The sequence below is a fragment of the Anguilla anguilla genome, chromosome 18 (assembly GCF_013347855.1).
Source record: "Anguilla anguilla isolate fAngAng1 chromosome 18, fAngAng1.pri, whole genome shotgun sequence".
Taxonomy (NCBI): domain Eukaryota; kingdom Metazoa; phylum Chordata; class Actinopteri; order Anguilliformes; family Anguillidae; genus Anguilla; species Anguilla anguilla.
The window spans coordinates 11216277-11238776 of record NC_049218.1 but is presented as its reverse complement, the minus strand read 5'-3'; the positions used below and the strand labels follow the sequence as shown (position 1 = coordinate 11238776).

At 44.7% G+C, this 22500-nt stretch overlaps 1 protein-coding gene across 4 annotated transcripts in view; it reads right to left on the bottom strand.

Moving 5' to 3' along the window:
- The window catches only part of cdh23 (cadherin-related 23), a 177541-nt gene that overhangs the window by 52876 nt on the left and 102165 nt on the right, over positions 1–22500 (bottom strand). For all 4 annotated transcript variants that reach the window (XM_035399765.1, XM_035399762.1, XM_035399764.1 and 1 more), the window contains exons 14-27: positions 15145–15209; positions 14439–14676; positions 13200–13305; positions 11893–12020; positions 10598–10670; positions 7865–7981; positions 7500–7612; positions 7167–7274; positions 2987–3176; positions 2670–2815; positions 2261–2480; positions 1717–1869; positions 1250–1363; positions 1–61 (exon numbers count right to left, since the gene is read on the bottom strand). The exon at positions 1–61 is cut by the window's left edge and continues 88 nt beyond it. In XM_035399765.1, the coding sequence (XP_035255656.1) occupies positions 1–61; positions 1250–1363; positions 1717–1869; positions 2261–2480; positions 2670–2815; positions 2987–3176; positions 7167–7274; positions 7500–7612; positions 7865–7981; positions 10598–10670; positions 11893–12020; positions 13200–13305; positions 14439–14676; positions 15145–15209 (1832 nt within the window). The remainder of the gene's footprint in view (positions 62–1249; positions 1364–1716; positions 1870–2260; positions 2481–2669; positions 2816–2986; positions 3177–7166; positions 7275–7499; positions 7613–7864; positions 7982–10597; positions 10671–11892; positions 12021–13199; positions 13306–14438; positions 14677–15144; positions 15210–22500) is intronic.

Sequence of the window (22500 nt, the reverse complement as noted above, 5' to 3'; positions counted from 1 at the left end):
TCCAGCACCTCTATGTACACTGTGGCTGTCCCTGTCCTCCTGCTGCCTGCAGGGCCGTTATCTGTGGATGGGTGGACAGACACAGACAGCAGGACACAGGTTTGGACAGAAAAGGAGAATGAATTCACTGAGACACATCCAAAGAATGAGGTCTGTATGTCCATGTAAAAATTGCCTTTTTTGAAGTCTAATATTTATCTGCATTATGTATTTCTAAAATATTTGACAAAGCTAGTACGTTCTTGCTTGAAGTAAGCTGTGTGAAATATTTTTCCTTCTATCAAGCACCACACCACAGTCATATGCTTAAATGACATTTGTTTCACTCTGACACTGTTCACATCAGTTTAAAGGGAGACATTATGATGCTGGGGGTATGATTCATATACAAATGAGACATGGCATTCCGTCGACAGTAGATAAGAAAATTTTACAATTATATCATCATAAATTGCACATGAAGTATTTCTATTACCATACACACACGATACACTAAATCCAAGCCTTGGCCAGCCAGAGCTTGATATGGAGCTAGAATGTCAGCATGAAATGCTGAACTTATTAAATTCATAAACAGATTATGATATCCCACATCCACGCATCTCTCTGAGTTTCTCCATTTATCAGTAATGACAGACTTTCCACATTTCAGCAGTACAGAGATCAACAGCGGACTTACTCAACAGACACCGCAAAAACAGGAAACCACGCACTTCTCCTTTTTCTTTGTTTTGTAAGGCAATGGGGAACAGCACAAAGAATCTCTGCCATTGCCGCACGTCTGCATGCATCACCTCTGCCTTACCATTTGCACAGTTTTTTTTTTTTTTTTTCATTTAATAAATCAATATAGTTATAGTAATAACAGGCTTCTCAACGTAAATAGCCAGACGCAGACAAGAGTCGTCTATCTTTGAATACAGGACCACACATCAGCCACACGTGCACAAACACACAGAGAAATCACCACAGTGCGCACATACACACTTGCACTTTCACTGCACTTCCAGACAGACTCACGCATTTGCCCGAATACACACACACAAAACATATACCTGAGTGTGCGCACACACACACACTCGCACACACACACACACACACTCGCACACACACACACACACTCGCACACACACGCACACACACACACACACACACACGCACACGCACACGCACACGCACACACACACACGCACACACACACGCACACGCACACACACAGGCACAGACACACACCTGCCAGCTGACTCACCGATAGCCTCAATAAGCAGGGTGTAGGCAGCCTGGGTCTCCCGGTCGAGCCCCACCACAGTACGCACAACTCCAGTGCGGAACCCCACACTGAACTTCCCATCCTGATTCCCATCTGCAGGGGGGGGGTGGGGGAAAGCAGGGAGATCAGACCGCGGGCACAATTTTATATGCTTACATTACACCTTTATACCTGTGTGTATACACATGCGCTCGTGTTTTACAGTACACAGTATAGCTATGCATTTATTTCATATTGCCAATTGCCGCTTTTGAAACTATTTTATCACAATCCGAGGGAGACATGACTGCGCAGAAAGCAGATTAATCATCCCCTGAGATCTGCGCAGAGAATGTAACTAAATACATCAGCGTGGCTGTGCAGCGCTGTCCTCAGCGTGCACGCCCAACAACCGCTGTCTGACCCGATCCTGACCGCTGTCTGACCCCTGACCTTTGACCTCTCACCTGTGATGAAGTAGCTGAGCTCGGCGTTGAGCCCGGCATCGCTGTCGGAGCAGTTGAGACGCGTCACCACAAAGTCACGCGGGACGCTCTCTTGCAGGGACACGTTGTACACTTTGGGGAAGAAAGTGGGGGTGCCGTCGTTCACGTCCAGAACTGTCAGGCAGACAGATGAGCAGACAGACAGGTTAAGCCAATGCAGAATCAAACTGAATTTGTAAACATGTCACAGCGTACTGTTTACAAAGACCTTGCACATGATGTGGGTAATAAAAACCCAATTATGACAATGAAATACTAACTCAAAAAATTTCCATAAGGTAATTAATCTATGCCACACACAGCATCAGTGGAGAATCTAAAAGTGTAAGTACTTGCATCTGTGGAAAATCTAAGTGTAAATTCCATTTGACCACTAGATGGCAGATAATAACAGAGTCTTTGAAATTTTTCTTTAAACTTCCAGGCAAGTTTTTCCTGGAAAAGTTGTTCACTCCCAATAGTGAGGTTTTCCCCTTTCTTAGATAAAAGGTGGGTCCACACACACCTGTGACAGTTAGGGTGCTGGTGGAAGTGCGTGGGAACTGGCCGGCATCATACGCCACCACCCTGAGCAGGTACTGGCTGATCTCTTCACGGTCCAGCGTGGCTGTAGAAACCAGGATTCCCGTGGAGGTATTCAGGGCAAAGTCGAGGCGCGGCATCCCCATCTGCAGAACCATGGTCACCCTACCGTTCTCATCCTCATCTGGGTCTGACACCTGGACCTGGGGGAGGGAGTCATCTGGCTACATACAGTGCACCTGCTCAGCTCACCATAACGACCTCTCTCTCACGCACACAGACAGACACGCACACACACATACACATGCACACAAACCACCACACACACAGACGCAAATATGCCTTCTCCACCCATTACCGATGAAAAAACAAAATACCAATCAAGCGCTTACCCTAAAGACAGAAGAGCCAATGGGAAGGCCCTCTGGAACCTCTGCGATGAAGGGCAGGTTGAGGAAGGTGGGGTCGTTGTCATTGAGGTCCAGCAGGTTTACGTACACCGTGGTGCTGACTGAGGACTGCAAGGGCGGTGTTCCACCTAATGGGGGCGCCAGAGGAAGGAATAAGCTGTTGCCCACTGCCAGCTATTCAAAAAATGTTATAGAGCATACACAGGCCAAAACGAACCTTAGCACAAAACACATTTTAACACAACGTTAGGCAGCAGGCAGACACAGAGACAGACAGACGGACGCAGGGCCAGACTCACGGTCAGTGGCGGACACTATGATGGTTCTCATGAGCAGCGTGTCTTTGGTGTTGGGGCTCTCCCGGTCCAGCACCACTCCGCTGGTGCGGATCTTGCCCGTGCTGCTGTTGATGTTGTAGAAGGGGTTCGCCGGGCTGATGCGGTACACGACCGTGCCGTTCTCCCCGTTGTCCGGGTCCACCGCCAGAACCTGCGGAGCAGAGGGAGGTGAAAGGAGGAGAGGAAAAGCAGATGGGAGAGAAACACAAGATGAAGAGGAGAGAGTAGGAAGAGTAGAAAAGGGACAGAGGTAGGGTTGAATGTGACAAGATGGAGGGGAAGGGGAGATCAGAAAGAAGAGGGAAAAATTACGTGGGAGTAAAAAAGGACAAGAGGAGAGGAAATAAGGAAAAAGATGGAGAAAGCAGAAGGAGGTAGAAACACCACGTTTTTGCATCAGGTGAAGTCAGTTGAAGCACACACAGACACACGGTCCCCCTACTGGTGTAAAGTGAGCATCGCATGGTAGTTCCCTGCCACTGTCCTCAAACTGAAAGAAAAGGTGAGACGGCAGGGAAAGCGTTGGCCTGTCTCTCTCTCAGCTGACCCGCATGGTGAGTGATTTATGAACTGAGCAGGAGAGAAGGCGAGAACGGTGTGTTTTAAAAGAGAGTTCATTAAGTATTCTGACCGCTGACAAAAAAACGCTGAAAACAGGTTAATTGGTCATTAGAGGAAGAGAGCTTTTTCAGGTATTTAATTATTCAGAGGAAAGGCAGACATGTCTGCATCTCATTGATTAGAAAAAACAGAGGGAGCGAGGGAGAGAGAGAGAGAGAGAGAGAAATAGTTCATACGTAAAGGTAATTGTGGAAAATGCATTTTATGATAGTTTTTCTACCTCGCTTGACAAGCTATGTTTGTGCTACCGTATTAGCCTGCGTATGAGAACATACTGGACCATACTGTTTGAATGTGATACTCTGGCTGCTACAGTTAGGTCTTGAAAACTACAGAGGCTATAGAGATGGGAAATGGGGTTTTACCGTTAACAAAGAACGCAATATGTTGGAGTGTGATGGAAACCTCTGGAGCCGTTATGGAGTGTGTGTTCAGGGCAGTTCAAACATATTAACAGGACTGCCGGGTGGTCAATCCTGTTGAGGAGCTGTTCTAGCACAGGATGGTCCTGGTATCAAATCGTCTGTGCCTGTGTCAGCTGCAGCTGGTAGGGTGACACATATTGAGCTGCAGAACCACCCAGGAAGGGAGGAAGGGATTCGGTTAGCTGGGCCTACCATGTCTCCCACTGACTTTGGGAGAGCTCAGCCTGTGGAGTGCAGTGTGAACGGGAGCAGCGGCTTTGACAATACTCTCGCAAGCGCTTGTCTGCGCGCTCCAGGATCGGCAGCGTAGGCTACAGTAATGAGCAGGGCCTGGCGGACATGACTGGGCATTCCGAATCGGGATTAAACACAGATAAAGCACCCTTCACCCGCTCGGCAGGTACTTAGCGAGCGGCCCCGCTCCTCTCCTGGAAGCACATGGGAAACAGTGCAAACACAATCTGATCACGGTACACACGAGGAAACAGCACGGCCAATCAGCAAGCAGACGTACAGCCGTGAGGTCGTGGGTTTTAATCCCGTGAGAAACGCGCCAGAAACTGAGCAGTTTACGCAGGTAATGTGAGAAATGTCACTGGCACGATAGACATAATTAATGAGACGTAATTAGCAGCTTCTCAATTGAGCTAACTGAGAGATAAGTGGGGGAGAGAGAATATGAGAGAGAGAAAGAGGGAGGGACAGAAGAAGTGAGGTAGAGAGCGATAAAAAGGAGAGTGAGTCACAGTTCCACTCCTCCTCCTCTCGATTTTACCTCTCCCCATCTCTCTTTCCCTCTCACAGACAAAGTCACACCTTTCTTTTCAGTTCTCAGTAGGGTAATTAGGTATGCATTTGGCTGCAGGCTACATTTTAATTAACAGTTGGACTCCATTAATTACACACACCGGCACTTCATTAATTAATGGACAATCAGGGGCTTAATTAGCAGCAAAACACTGCAGAGACATGCCACCGTGGCAAGTTGGAGTCAAGATAGCAGCGCATTTACCTGCTCACAACCACTTATATTTAAATGTCCACCTGTCTCTGTTTAGACCGTCTGCTTTCCCCGTCCACTTGCTTGGCCCGGCATGAATGACATTCTGTCTGTTGGCTGTTGCTTTGGGTGATGAGGTGACTCTAACATTTCCACGTGTTTTAACCCACTTATCTACCCACATAATATCTTATGATTTTCCAAGCCGTGAGAGCCATGTGTGTCAAGTAGCGTCCATTAATCACTTTGTTGAGCAGGAAATTACATTAGCCAATTGGCAGGGATTTATCCGGAGCGCTATACATATCATGGAGAAATGTTACTCTAAGAAATACATACATTTGACAGATGTATGTAAGGAGTTTAAACATTTCTATACATCTATACAAGTCTCTGTAGTCCGACACGGTACTTTGGGAAAACTTTTGGAGCCACAAGTCAATTTCAAAGCAATGAATCACTGGAAGCCTTCCTAGTGTTCACGCGCACTCTACAGCCGGGGTCACACTGAGAAAACTGAAGGATGCATGAGGTAATGTCAGGTCTACGAACAACAGTCCACAAATCACCGGTCCAGGGCTTCATCCTGCCAGCGTCTCGGAGAGGGGCTTTCTGACAAATGAACGGCTACGAGGCAAAGGGGCACTGTCACCTGCAGTATATCACCCCGCACGCCTTCCCAGCAGACCCCTGCACTGTGCAGAACACCGCCCGTCACCACGGCGACCGCACAGTGTGCTGTCGGCCATTGTTCACTCAAACTGAGGTTCCCAATGTAAACTCCTGCTCTGTTTCACTGATGCCAGTGCACAACACAATGGGGGAAACAGTCTGGCAAATTAGCTGTAGGGAAACAAAGTGGGGGTCCGCGGGGATCTACTGAATCTACTGCACTGGGGTGACACAAGCATGCAAGCAGGAGAGATGAGGAAACTACTCATTTCATCTGCAGTTTGTAAATCTCCATACAGGGGGCTAGAGAACACTACTCATCACAGTCAGAGAAAGACAGAGGACAGAAGACACTGGTGGCGGAGGGAGGGTGTGACTTTGGGCACACATGTTTGAGAACCCCCCCCCCCCCCCACCCCACACACACACACACTCACACACTCACATGCACGCACACACACACACACACACACGTTTGTATTGCTATACTTGTGAGGACTTCCCATTGACTTACATTCATTCCGTAACCTCTAACCCTAACCCTAACCCCAACCACTACGTTCCTAACCTTAACCCTAACCCTAACCCTAAGTCCTAACCCTAACACAGCTCCTTGAACTTATGGGGACCAGCAAAAAGTCCCCACCTTGCGTAGTTTTCCTCATCTTTCTATCCTTGTGGGGACATTTGGTTCTGACAAAGATAGTGAAACATGCCCACCCACCCACACGCACACACACACGCACAGACACACACACACGCACACACGCACACACACACACACACACACACACACAAACCCTCTGCCCTGCTCCAGGGAAAGGTTGGGGCTTTCCAATGCAGCGACAGACCGTGTCCAATCGGTGCAGCTTTGGTACAGTGGGACCGCTCTCCTGCGGGGCTCTGAGCCGCTCGGAGGAGGGAAAAGAATCGATTCCAGATACAGTCTGCAGTTCATGCCACACAGTTTGGCATCTGCGGCCTCAGAGAATTGATAAACAGATTGGGAGGAACAGGTAACTGTGGCAGGCGATTAGTAACTCTGTCTGGACTACCAGGGGCCATGAGGGTAGGCTGCTCCACTGGAAACTTAAGCACGCATGAGCAGACCAGCTCCTACAGTTTCTAACAAAACAATCTGAGAGTGGCTTTATATAGATTGGCAGAGCAGCCAAGGAAAACAGGAGTGTGAGGTCTTTCAATCATGCTATGCGAAAGTCTTGAGTTTATTCTGAATATTTCAGAATTCTCCACTCCAGTCAGTTGTGCGACCTAGTCTAGTTGGCCACAGTGGAAATGGAGGTCAAAGATCGAGTATGTCAGTGATGAGACAGGAAGGTGAGGTGTCTGAGTTTTGAGTCTGGGGTCAGGGGCCAGCATGCGGTTATGTCAGGAGTTCAGGGAGAGTGTCGCTCAGACTCACTGAGATGACATCAGTGTTGATGGGGCTCATCTCCACAACGTTGACGTTGTATGGATCGTCTCGCCATATGGGGGCGTTGTCATTGATGTCCAGCAGCGTAATATTCACCTGCAGAAAACACTTTTTTAATCGTTATGTTATTGACTGACTGAAACAGTGGTTCTACATTCCCCAGTTTTCGAAGATGGGGCACTGAATCCAACCCTCCCGGAGACACTGTGAAACATGCTGACACACTGATCCGAAAACTGGCCACTGTCTGGCTCTGTGACTGCGAAGAGGGAGATACAGACAGCTACGAAAGCCAATGACAAAAGAAAGTGGGCTAGTTACCGTGGCAATCCCAGTTTTCTGTAGAGGCCCAACCCCTCCGTCCACAGCTCGTACAATGAGGATGTACTCTGACTTGTCTTCACGATCCAGCAGGGCTGTTGTGGTTATTTCTCCTGAATCACACACATCCCCATGCACACACACACAAACAAACACACACAAACGAAGAAACACACACACACACACACACACACACATAATATAATCAGAGAGCAATACATATACACACCAATCGGACTGTAATACACAAGCACACACACAGATGTACGCACACACACACAGATCAGGCTACAGTACATACAGACGCACTAACACACACACACCCAAGCGCAGCCCCAGAGCCCCGAGCACCACAGCCCCCTCACCTGAGCGAGCGTTGAGACGGAACTTGGGGGACCCTTCCAGGGAGTAGATGAGCGAGGCCTGGCCAAACTCCCGAGAGGCATCCCGGTCCGTGGCGTTCACAAACAGCACCGTCGCTCCTAGGGGAGACGCGTGTACATTCATACGCTCGCACGTACTGCAGGCATGCACAGAGAGTCAGGTTCACAACTACTGACCCCCTAGATAAAGATGACCTGTATACAGTAAGATGGCTGTATAAAATAAAGAATACACAAAATAAGCTGCATTTTATGCTCAAAAAATTATTTTACACTCATACAATTGTTCATAGAAATTGCTAACAAGTAAAACATGTCTTTCTCAAAAAAACTAAATTGTTGTTCCAGTGTAAAAATGATTGGTTATTTAGATTACTTTGTGCAGACTCTCTTTGCTAGGATGATACTATGGAGTGCTCTTCTGTAGTGTTTAATGAGATCAGTGATCATATTGTGGGTGATCCTTGACAAATCTTTCATGATCCTTCTGTGGACTGCGCTCTTCAAGTCAAACCATTTTCAATAAAGTATGAAGACTGAGATGGACATTAGAAAACAGTAATGCAGTGATCAGTTAGCCGTTTCTTTGATCATTTTGAGGCACACTTGGCGTGAAGTATGCAAGGATATAGTAAAAATATAAAGAATTCAGTCTTCTCATTTTTTAACATACCATATAGTTCATTGCCTATATTATTTCATACTGCCTTTTTTGCTCATCATTATCAAGTGTGAATAATTTCAGAAGACACTGTATATACATTTATATGCACATTTTTCTCTTTTTAATTTCTTAACTTTAACTGCTATAATTGTTGATATTATTCATTTTGTTAGAATTACCTTATTCCATTATTTTCCAATTTATTCATGTTTCACTCTGCTTTGTAAATACTATTGTGCTATGATGTGATTTGCATAAATTGCTTTGGGAAATAAATGTGCCATTAAAGAACCATTGCACTGGGAGAAAGAAACATAAGTGGGAACGAGGGAGAGAGTAAAACCGGAAAGTTAACACAGCAACAGATAAAATTTCATGACATTTCACTGATAGAACCTGCTACCAAAAGCCAGCATGCAACATTATGCATTTGAAAGGTTTATCGATTTTGGGAGCATCAAAATCAATGGCACTGGCCCTGATTGGGGAATGGTTAATCAGTGCCCCAAGTGGATACTAACTTGGGGGGTTGCCCAAATGGATACTAACTAAGGGGGTTGCCCCAGGTGGATACTAACTTGGGGGGTTGCCCAAATGGATACTAACTTGGGGGGTTGCCCAAATGGATACTAACTAAGGGGGTTGCCCCAGGTGGATACTAACTGAGGGGGTTGCCCCAAGTGGATACTAACTGAAGGGGTTGCCCCAAGTGGATACTAGCTGAGGGGGTTGCCCCAAGTGGATACTAACTGAGGGGTTGCCCCAAGTGGATAGTAACTGAGGGGGTTCCCCCAAGTGGATATTAACTGGGGCGGGGGGGGGGTGCCCCAAGTGGATTTTAACTGTGGATGCCCTGAGTGCATACTAAGGGGGGACGAAAAGCAACTGGGGGGTGTGGAGCAGGAGAGTCTGCGTGCAGAGAGGGAAGAGGCAATTCTCTGAATATCTCTCCAAAGTTGTGTTTAAATATGTGACTGAGACTTTATGCAGCCCACTGGCTTTGACGCGACGTGCAAGACAGTCTAAATCTAATTCCCTCCTGCTATTGGAGACAAATCTATTGTTCAGAATAAAAGTAGCAGCTGAATAAATCCATAATAATGAATAATATCTCTGGAAATTGCATTTTGGACACTCAATTTACTGCATTCTCTGGGAAAAAAACAAAGAAAAAATAGAAACAAAAACAATGAGAAACGAGCAAGGGTAAAACAAATCCGTGGAGGAGGACCACACTGCATTGCTGTAGAAGTGACACAGTGTGAATAGGTTTGAGATAATTGAATATGTAAAAATACTGAAGCAGGCTATGAGGAAAATAATGGGGTCGAACAGATTTAATACGGCTTACAGCAACACCCCCCTCCTCCCCTCCTATTTAACAGCGGCCAACCTATGAGAGTTAGCGGGCTGCACTCGTCATTGTCTTTTCCCGTAAAAGGCCCCTAGGGTGGCTCTACAAATAATAATAAACTGGTAGTTTGCTTTACAGTTGTCAGTTAATACCTGTTTCTATACCTGTTTCTAATTGGAAGGGTACAATGATTTTTTAGCTCTCTAGAATGATTCAACATATGAGAAAAAATAACCTCTGGCATAGTGTATTCATACACACTTGCGTTGTCCAATGGTAAAAATTTCCCAGAGTTCTACAGCACCAGTACAGAGCACTGAAAGATGATGATATTTAATTCACTCCTGTTATATCTGTGAATTTATAACAATTATTTTTCACAGAACTGAATCAATTAGAATAAAACAGAATAGAATATATTTTAGTTACCCCCAAGGGGAATTTCACTTGGTGCAACAGACACACAACCAGTTACACACACTATACAATTGACCCCACAAATCATAACTATTCTTTTCTTTTGAACGATTTTTTATTATTGTTTCTCTAAAACAATTGTTCAACATAATACTAAGTTATTCTGTAGAATGATGATACATAAAACATAAATAACATTCAAAATGAAAAGCTTCCCTGACAGTGTGATTGAAGTGAGCTCAAATGAAAATGAAGATTTAGACGCCGGTGCCACACCCACCAGCGCCAATGTTCTCTGGTACTGTGATGACGTAAGAAGGCTTAGTGAAGACCGGGGGGTTGTCATTTTCATCCTGGGGGGGGGGGGGGGGGGGGGGAGACAGACAGTGTGCTGCATTATTACCAGTACTTACTGATGTCCCCAGCAATGAGGTCAGACCAGACTTCAAAAGGTCATTCAGTTTACCATGCATGATTAAACAGAGAGAGGTGGACAGGCTCAGATATACTGGTGTCCTATGCAGCGGGTGTAATTGCACACACAGTTGCTTCAAACAAGCCCTAACGCCATGATCATGCCAGGCCAGGACTACTACAATGCATTCTGAGTCTGTCAACACAGCCGCAGCTGACTCTCTATGAACATTACGGTTGAGTTTTGCTGTTGTACCTTTCAGCAAAAGTAAAATTCTAAAAGCGTGAGCCAGTTGGTGAGACTGAGCAGTAATGGATAGTGCTCCTGTTGTGAAGGCCCCTTCATCATTAATACTCCTGTAACATTACACTTTCTCTCTCTTTCTCTGTCACTCTGTCTCTCTCAATTCAATTCAATTGCTTTATTGACATGACATATTTCAGAATACATATTGCCAAAGTGCAGTGATAAGGATCAATCATAGCAACAATACAAAAAACTCTCTCTCTCCCTCTCTCTCTCTCTAAGTGTGTCACTTCCTGGCAAAGCAGGAAATATGAGTAATAAGGAGAGTAATAATATGACAGAGAAACGCCACAGTAAAGATGCTGAGATAAACAATCTAACACAGCAGGATTCAGACCCACTCTGTGAGAAAAGCCTGACTGAACGAACACTCTCACTCTCACACATACACACACATGCAGTCACACACTGCAAACACACACGTGTGTGTGCGTGTGTGTATGAATGAGTGTGTTTGCGTATGTGATCATCTCCACATGTGTATGTGTAGGAGATGAAGAGCAGCACTGACCTAAAGAGGAGAGAGAAGTGAGAAGAGGAAAGGTGTGATGGAGGAATGAAAGAGGGATGAGTAGAGGAGTGAGAGAGGGATGAGTAGAGGAAAGGTGCAATAGAGGAATGAGAGGCATGAGTAGAGGAAAGGTGTGATATAGGAATGAAAGAGGGATGAGTGGAGGAAAGGTGTGACGGAGGAATGAAAGAGGGATGAGTAGAGGAGTGAGAGAGGGATGAGTAGAGGAAAGGTGCAATAGAGGAATGAGAGGCATGAGTAGAGGAAAGGTGTGATATAGGAATGAAAGAGGGATGAGTGGAGGAAAGGTGTGACGGAGGAAGATTGGGGGTGTTATACTTACGAACAGCTCAATGGTGACAGGGACGGTGCTGTTGAGAGGTGGGTTTCCGTCATCTTTAGCCATCACAGTCAGATAGATCATCCCATCAGGAACTGCCTCATAATCCAAGGGACTGTTCACACTGATAACTGCAGAGAGAGAGAGGGAGAGAGAGAGAGAGAGAGGGAGGGAGGGATGGAGAGAGAGAGCTGAGTATGTGTAAAGCTGTTGGAGCTACCATGACCTGTGTCTTTGAATATCCTGGATATACCAATTCTGTCATACATTGACTGCTAGAGATAAGAATAGGAAACAACAGCGGTTATAGAGAGGAACAGAGATGAGGAATGGTGAGGAATGGGGTTTTACAGTTAATGCCACAGAAAGCAGTATGTCTGAGCGTGAACTATCATGTTGTTTGTATTCTGTTTAAGACGGATAAAAAACAAGGAGAGAGAAAGGGAGATGAAGTAAATTGTTTCATAGATTTTAAATTGTGTTTACCAATACAACTTTTCTTATTGTGCAGATAAAATCGATGTGAATTACAAACTGAACTTGAAAGAGGAAGGGTGGATGAAAGAGTGAAGATGATCATTCTTGTCACTGTGATTGGTGTGTTCGTGACAGTGTCATTACCACAGATTACAGCACTGCAGTCTTTAGTCTGTGATTACTGTGTGCTATTGATATGACTGCTGTAGACTGTGTGCAGTATTACAGCAATTGATTTGCTATGCCAGTATACCACTGATAAAAAGCAGTACAGGTTTCGATTCATAATTACTAGATTTCTGTTTGATTCGATTTGTGTGAAACTACAGTATCTAGCACGATATCCAGAACTGATGTCCACACAGATCTGTTTCACTTGGTGTTGCTGGAAAGCAGCAGTGGTTGAAGAACATTCAGATTGTAAAACTGCATCAGCCCCCCCCCCCCGAAATTTAAATGGACTCCACGTCCTCATAATCTCCCAATTTTTGGTTTCCAAAGCAAGTTAAACCCTCGGTTTCTGTGGTCAGAGAATAATCATTCCCACAGTGCAGCCAAGGGTTTGACTGCCCATCAATCTGTACTGCGAGCCCATCTCTATGTGTAACTCTCTCTGCTTGGGTGGCAGTGTGGGGGACAGAACTGGACTGGTAACTCAAACGTTTTTGGTTTGATTCCCAGCGGGGGCACTGCTCTTGTACCACTGAGTGTACTTCAGCAAAAACATACCCAGCTGCATCGAATGGACTGTATATAAAAGTCTGCTAAACGGCGAAATGTGATGTAACGTAATGCAGCGCGGCGCGGAGGACTGGCCATATCAGCAGACACACCTGCGTAGCCCTCCACCATAGTGATGCTGAAGTATCTGGGGAAAATGGAGGCCGATGTGATGCTGTACGTCAGCACATTGTTGGGGGGAGAGTCTTCATCTGTGGCCTGAGAGAGAGAGAGAGATAATAAAACAGGATGTATCACACAAGGGCATATCATGATAGTGATGATGATGCTAGTGACGCTGTCGTGGGTAGTAGCCACAGTCGGCCTGTCAATGTTTTCCATCTTACAGTCTTTACTTTGTTCCTCAGTCTCGCCATTGTTATTATTTTCAAGCAGCAAATAATAAGAGAACGCATCAATAATTCACTCAACTGACAGGGCAGTTTAAAAAGAAATAAAAGTTCAGAATTTAGGAACCTCTGACAGAAAGATCCAGAAAGCCTGAATAAGAGAGAGAGAGAAGGCAATACTTGAGAGAGAGAGAGAGAGAGAGAGAGAGAGAGAGAGAGAGAGAGAGAGAGAGAGAGAGATCTGTAGAGTACAGTACAGAGCATGTAAATGATGGGAAGAGCGAGAGCATGAGAATTAAGACAGCAGGAGGAGAAGGGGAAAGAAAGGAAGGATTAAAAGAACAGAATCAGAAAGAGGGCTGACACCACAGGCAGGAAGCACGCGATGGGAAGACTGATCTCCCCGCCCTCCATCATGAGCCCCCCTCCTTCACTCCCTCCGTCCCTCCATCTCTCTCTGGCTCTTGTGCTCCACTTCGCCTGGGTGTAAATTGCTGACAATACACTTCCTGCTCCAGCCGCCTCATTTCTCACTCCTATCATATTAATCACCGCGGTGCTTAAGGTTACCTCTGTCTAATCAAATGCAGCAAGCCAACCATTCAGCCCGCCGCGCAAAACACAAATAAAACACCGTGAAAACGGCCATGCCAACGCGCCATGGTGATTACCTCTCACAGCGCCGCCATCCACAGGAAGCGCTGAGGCATTAATTACCATCACTCACACTCACTTTTACCTTTCAGCGCTGATGACTGTGGGAGGGGCTTAGAGCTGGAGATCGGAACACACACACACACACACATACTCATGGACACACAGACACACAGCCACACACATGCACACACACACACGCATGTATGCATACACACAGACACACACACACACACACACGGACATGCACACACATAGACACACAGACACACACACACACACACACACAGTAGAACATGAGCATAAGCATAAGCTAACTGTTTTGTGAGTGAAGCAGAGATGTCTCACCCTAATCCGCACCACCTGTTGGGCAGCCTGCTCGTTCTCCCTCAGCCAGCCCATGTAGGACTCCTTCTGGAAGGTGGGCACATTGTCATTTACATCCAGCACGTTGACCCTCAGGCGTCCCGTGGTCTCCTCCCCACCCCCGTCCCGGGCCAGGATGGTCAGCGTATAGCGCCTCATGAGCTCGAAATCCAGCGTCCCCCTGAGAGTCACCCATCCCGTCACTGTGTCCAGCACGAACCTTATTTGAGAACAAGACATTGCATTCACTGTCAAAAATATGCAATCTGTACCCTCTCCATACTCCCCCTGAAAGTAACTCCGCAGCACATGCACTCTATTAGAAAATAAATAATTAATAAAGTTTACTGGAGAGCTATCAAACTTCCAGTGCAGTGAGATTTAACTCCCAGGGCAGCGGTGTGCACAGAAGCAGCAAATCTGCTAATCTTACAGCAGTACGCCTCCACTCAACACACTGGCTGAGAAGAAAAGGACTGTTAATTCCTAGGGAATCCCTGGCACAATCCGCTTTGTCACTGACCATATGAAAAATGTGTCACAAAAAAAGAAACATTAAGAAATGTGAGAAATGTTGAATCAGACATTAAAATATGTACATTTCTAAGGGAGAGACCCCAGAGCATCACACAGCCTGTAATGTCTGTATGTTTTTTTCTCCTTCATGCACACTGTTCTTGAGTCTTACTGATCAGGCTCCTCACTGAAGAAGTAGCGCACCACTCCGAAAGATCCAAAATCATTGTCCGTGGCCTGCGCAGAGAAACAGACATGTATACAGTACAGTTTGACTAAATGGACACCCAGCAAACAACCTGTGCAGGTCTGGCATACAGGGACGGAGTGTGGCACAGTGGGTAAGGAACTGCGCTCGTAACCGAAAGGTCGTAGGTTCGAATCCCGGGTAAGGACACTGCCGTTGTACCCTTGAGCAAGGTACTTAACCTGCGTTGCTTCAGTATATATCCAGCTGTATAAATGGATACAATGTAAAGTGCTATGTAAAAAGTTGTGTAAGTCGCTCTGGATAAGAGCGTCTGCTAAAATGCCTATAATAATGTAATGGCAGGTGTGTAAATGGGGAGGGTGTGTGGGTGGGTGTGTGTGTGTAGTATGCGAGTGTATGTCTGTGGGTTTATGCGTATGTGTATGTGTGAAAATGTATGTGGGTGTATGTGTGTATATATATGTGTGTGTGTCTGTTAATTAATTAATTAATTACTTAATTAATTAAATAATTAATTAAAAAGGGAGAGTGCATAGCAATCAACATATCCTTAATCACATAAATGCATGGAGTGCCAAATTTAGCTCAAGTGCCCTGACAGGTGATTCAGGTAGAAAAGTGAATAAAATTACGCGGGACAAAAACATAAAAATGAGACTCAAACACAGTATTAAAAAGTTAAAACTGTTAATATATAATGAGATATAATGACGACAGCACTGATTTGATTTCAACCATGTTTTCACAGACCTTGTAAAGGAGGAATAAGGACAGCGGGACCATTTCACAGGCAAGGAGCTGTGGAGGCTCTTACTGAGAAAGTGTTCTGGCTGAATTTACCTTGTCTAACAAGGATTTCACAGACTCCAAGAGAGACTGATAGAAGTGTTCCACAGCTATTCATTTTTTGTTTGATAAAATGATCAAGAGGTGGAAGAGGCAAACAGTTTAGTATTAAAAAAATTTACCAATAATCAGAAAATGTGATATTACACACCCACAAATAAAGAAATAAACAAATAAATAAAATTAATGACTTTATACCATGTACAGTTGATGTCTGTCTTTCAAATTATAATATATACTAAAGCATTTACAGTAAAAAAGCAAACAAACCATGTTTTCGTTCAAATTTTTTCTGGAGAAGCCAATCCAGAGGAAACTACTGACATTGCACCAAACTGCTTTTACAGTAGCAGTCAAGGTTAAGTACCTTTACGATGGCGTGACAGCAAAGTCAAATGTGAGTCTTCAACCATCCCCTCTTTTAAGATTCAAGCTAACCAACCACTCCTCCACACTACTGTTTACATTAGCAATGTCCATGACTATAATTAATAAAAAACAAAACAAAAAATAAATTAATCTGGCAAGCATACACATTGCACAAACACACACACACCTACACAAACACACAAACACACACACACACACACACCCTGCAGTGAGTACTGATGCCATTTGCTGCTCAGTGCTGAAACAGTATTGATGGATCAGGCCTTGTGAGGCGGCTTTAATAGAGTTTCAGTTGACTGGGCCAGCAGTCCGCTTTAAGGGCAATGTCATTGTGTGCTTCTGCCAGTCCTGTTGTGAGTGTGAGATTTGTGAACACTTTGATTACATTATAGTGTATGTGTGCATGCGTGCGTGCGTGTATGAGATTTTGTCTGTGCTCCTGTTTATGTGCATTTTTATGAGCAAGTCTGAGTGCCCATGTTTGTTTGTGTCAGTGTTTGTCTAACTACGGGAGGGTGCACTGCTGTATTTGAGTATGTGTGTGACGTGTGTGTGTGTGTGTGTGTGTGTGTGTGACGAGTGTGCATATGTGTGCACGCATACGTGCGTGTGTCTCTGTATGTGCGATATGTGCAGTTTGTAGTGTGTGTGTATTTTGGTAAGGCAGGAGAAAGACGACTCCCCCCTCACACCCTCACAGTGAGCCCACAGCAGCTCCTCCCTCGCTCCCTGTGATTGGCAGTCCCATAAGTGCAGTGATGATAGGGCTGAGGGTTAGGCTGACAGGCGGCGTGGCAGTGACAGGGCCGGAGCTCCTGAGGAGGGTTAATGCTGCTTCTGACACTGTCCCTTAAACTACCCACAACACGTGAGAGATCTCCTTCACTCTCTCTCTCTCTCCCTCCACTCTGTTTGTCTCTCTTCATCTTTCCCCTTTCACTCACTCACTCACTCACTCACTCGTTCTCCTTACCCAGCGAGAGGTCTGGCAGTCTGCACGGTCACTTTGACAACCGCTCAGCAAAGCCTTTTAACTTCAGTAAAAAAAAAAAATAATAAATAAATAAAAATAATAAAAGACAAGGCAAACATACAGAGGAGAAGATATATGTGTCTTAACTTCGGCACAGGAAGAGTAGCCACTGAGCACAGCTTTTTGATCTACTGACATCAGTGTGATGAGTTCCAAAAAAAGCCCAGATCACACGTGGTGATAGTTTCTGTGCAGGTTCTATTGCAGAATGGAATACACCACGGCAGACAATCCGTACTGCAGTAGATGAGACTTCTATTGCGATGAATGTGCTCTTTTTACCCTAATCTTCACAATCCAGAGTAAATTAAGCAGTTTATATTCAGCTTGGTCCATTCACACTGTGCAAACACTTGAATGTACAGTAATTTAAGCACACAATTAAAGTCACTCAACCTGGCCATGTGCTTGGGTATTTATCTGAGCAAATCTGTCATTTGTACAAGGCCAGACAATGTACAGCTGTTTGGTTGATCATGGTTCATGGACACTTGCCTTAATTCTTTTAAAAAATATATGGTACAATTATTACTTCATGAAAAATCACATGATTCACAGCTCATTGCCCTCTGCCAATCACGTATGCTATTGATTTCTGCTTTTGAACTACAGCAGTTACACACGAACGCATTCTGGCATGAATGTGGTATTCAACTAATAACAAGTATCAACTAATAATGTAACTAATAATTTGTATGTATGGTTTTTAATTACACCAAAGAGTTCCATCTTTGAAATTAAATGCTTGTCCACTCATTGAATGCAAGAGAACACATGTAAAAGCCTGCCCATTCTGCACCTATCCCAAAATAATTTCATAGGAGTGATTCAGAGGATAACCCAAGAAAAAGCCACTCAGTATGTTCACAGCATTACTTATATGTGACCCCGCCTGACCTCTCATATCTCAAGTTCTAACGGTTCACAGCTGTTGAATATTGTAGGTAAACTGCTTAATCAGGAATCACATCTCATGGACATGCACGTGCATGCGCATGTGGGCAAACATAAACACACTTATGCACACACACACACACACACACACACACAGTCACTACACTAAACCCTCAGTAACTTTGGCTGGGCTGGGCTGGGCTGTAAAAAACAGAAGCATGAGCACACACACACACACAGACAGGCCGGCGATAACCGAAAGTAAAAGAGGCGACCGGCGTTCGGTACGCGGGCGGCTTGTTCCGGCGGCTTTGCCTGCGGCGGCAGCGGGTTTTGAGTGCGCCACCCGCTGATGAAGAAGAGCAGCGGCGCGCAGACACCATCCCGGCGCAGAGGGGACACACGCGCTCAGCTTTTATATCTTAAGCGACCTGGAATTTGAATTGACGGGTTCCCAAAATTGCTTTCCGCTGGATCTCCTCAGAAAACAGCCACGGAAAAAGGAAACCAATTACTGCCTGTCAGGGCCCCCTGTCAGCCAGACACGACCCCCAGTATAAACACAGACACCCCCCGCCACACTGAGCAAACTCAGCTACACACACACACACACACGTACACACACACGTGTGTAAACATAGCCACCCATTCAACACAATGGAAGTAAACACACTAAGCAAGCTCATCTTCATTTTTCACACACACACACACACATACACACACACACGCGCAGCGACTGTTTTTTGTGAATTATGATAATGATATCATTTTCATGTTTATATAATTTATACTTCATGGCATGTCATTGTGTGCTGGCTCTCTTTCCAAACATGTTCCTGTGGAAACCCTCAACCCAGAACAGCAGTGAGAGCGTGTGCTGCCACTGATGAAGTCCCCTCTTTTCCATCTCTCTGCTGCCCTGCCAGCGTCCTGAACACTAACATCTCATTTCCTTTCTCTCTCATAGAGATCTGTGCCTATTTTATTTACTAACAGGGTCTCGGAGTACCAGTAAGAACGTACAGTACAGCTGTACAGATACTACGCAACGGAATACTAACACTTTAAATGATGAAAGCGCCAATCCAAACGCACTGAATGAATTGATAGGTCTTGTGAACTAAAGGCTCATGGGAAAGAGCCTGGTTTTCATCTCCAGACACAGTCGTCTGATGTGGCCCCTCTTTAAGAAGTAAGAGAGGGAGCGTGAGGAAATGAGCTGGGATTTGTTTGTGTGTGACATAATAGAGCAGAGGTCTGATCTCCTTTTCTTCCTCTCCTTATATGTCACATACCCCCCTCTCTCATTCTCTCTCTCTCTCTCTCTCTTTCTCTCTCTCTCACTCGCTCACTTGCTCTTCTCTGGGTGAAAAAGGCTTCTGAGAGAGTATTAGTTTCTGTGTCTGTGCTTGAGAAAGGAAAAGGAAGAGAGAGAGAGTGAGAGAGAGAGAGAGAGAGATAGAAAGAGAGAGAGAGAGAGATCACACGCATGGGAATGTTTGCACATATAAAGGCAGGTGTGAGCACACCTTTGTGTGTGCAGGCGCACACAGCAGTTGGGGGAGTGTGTGCCATCCTTCAGAACCTTTTAAGGCTTCACCACAACATCACAGCCAGTCACTTCACTGCAATCTCTTTCACTGACCTGAAACATTTACTTTCATCACATCTACACCATGCATAAGAGAGACAGTGAGAGAAACAGACAGAGAGGCTGGAGCAATTCTGCAAGACCTGAGGCCTTGTAGTAAATTTAAAAAAGACAAAATAATGATTTTACAGAAGAGATGAAGAGATGCACGTCTCAGGAAATCAGACACAATTTTACACCAGCGAAAAAAAAATGTAGAATTCACAACAAATTACACAAACCTAGATTTAAAAATGAGCTCAACAGGGAGAATCAACCTGACTGTAAATGAGCAGAAAGAAAAATCACACAGGGCATTGTATGGCATTAAGAAACACATTAAAATAGAGATACCAATTAGGATTTGGCTAAAAATATTAAAATCCACAATTGAACCAATTGCACTATACAGCAGCAAGTTCGGGGTCCGCTTACAAATCAAGACATAGCCAATTGGGATAAACACCCACCTAAAACCCTGCATGCAGAGTTCTGTAAAAACCTCATCTATGTGCAGAGACAAACACCAAACAATGCATGCAGGGTAGAATTAGGCCTGTAATATCCACTACTCATCCAAAAAAGAGCCATTCAATTCTGGAAGCATCTAAAAAACAACAACCCCCACTCATACCATTATGATTCCCTGAAATGCCAAGAGCTGAGCCAAGAGAAGAGCCTCCCTCAACCAGCTGGTCCTGAGGCTCAGTTCACTAACCCCCACTAACACCATCCAGCCTCTGGACAGCCCCATTCCAATTAAACCAATCAGAATCAACCAAACCATAACACAGCAAAAACAAAATTACCTTACTTACTGGGAAACAAAAAAAAAGAAAAAAGAAGAAGCAAATTGGTGAGTTATTTGGCCCTAAACAGAGAATACCCAGTGGCACATTATCTGACCACAGTGAAAAAACACAGGCTTCGGAAAACATTGACGAAGTACAGACTCATTGAGCACAGCCTGGCGATAGTGACAGGACAACACCGGCAGACCTGGTTGCCCAGGGAGGAGAGGCTGTACTCCCACTGCAAGGAGCAGATGGAGACAGAGCTGCACTTCCTCATTAAATGTGAGAAATAAAATTTAAAAAATTAGAGAACATTTCCTCCCCAAATTGAAAGCACAATTCCCAAACTTCCCAAAACTATCTGAATCACAGCAAATTCTCTTGGAAGAGGAAAAGGTGTTGACAAAATTTGTCTGTACAATATGTACATACCTGCCACAGCCTGAGGGACAGTTGTGCCCCCTTAATGATCATGTTTTTTTGATAAATAGTTGTTTTTTTTGAGTAATTAGAGTTCTTCATATAATCATTATTAGTTTATGTATTTGCATGTATTTATTTATAACTCATGACATATTGCCTTACAGTTTATGCACATTATAATGGATTTTTTGTCTTTTGACTCTGGTCCTACATATTGTATGGCATGCCCTATTGTGATGTCAATAATGCTTTATTGAACTGAAAAAGAGCGAGAGTGAGAGAGCAAGCGAGCAAGAGAGAAAGAGATAGAGATGTACTACCTTTGTTAATATTGTTATGACTATAAGGATAACAGTAGCTGTGGTTAGAAAATGATATACTTTATGCTTTGTGAAAAGAAAGAGGAGAAACTCTCCAGAGAGCTGAAAATACTGGGTTGAGACAAGATTGCTGACACATCGCTCAAGGTGTCTCTTTTTCTTTCTGTCTTTACGTCCATCTCTATCTGTCACACAGCCATACGCACACTGCAACATTTATATGACCCCAAAATCAATACCAGCGTGTACTGAACCTCATACTGAGGAGAAACAGCCCCAACATACAACTGTCAATAAAATATTTACTAATACCCTCCTTCAGAATTGGACTCTCTCCTGTTAGCTCAGAAGAATAAAATAAAACATTTGAATTAACAGGTTTGCGGTCTTTTAAGAATTCATTCCTAAAAGGCTGGGCCGGGCCTGACAATAATTAAAAATCAGTTACTTTATTTTATTGACGTCTTGGAGAGGCTAAAACGTCAATAAAAGTCAGGTATGTGCCTAAGATAGGCAACTATAGCAGGCATTTTGCAAGCTGTTGGTAATGCAATATTTAGCGGGGCCCAATGCCTGTGCTTCTTGTTGTTTTCATCTAATGTGCAATTAAGCATGAAAAATAACAATCATAATCATAATAATAATAATAATAATAATGATGTTCATTGGAAAGAGGAAAGGATGTCCTTCGCCAGCAAACGTGTGTTGGGGTGGGTGGCAGTAGAAGTTGGGAGTTTGAGATTGAAGTTGAACCGAAGCTGAGATGACCTGAGGAGGAAGAGCAGCCTGTCTGATTGGGAGATGGGAAGCCGCCGGGTTTTTTTTTGTTTTTTTTTACGGCCGACACTTTGGCTTAATGGTGATGATGAGCGGATTTTTATGAGCGCTTTATGTCCCTCTCCTATTAACGAGCAGGTGTGCGGGGGGCGGGGGGAGGGCAGAGAGTGCGGGTATAATGGCAGAGGCCTTCTGCCATTCCGTCCTGTC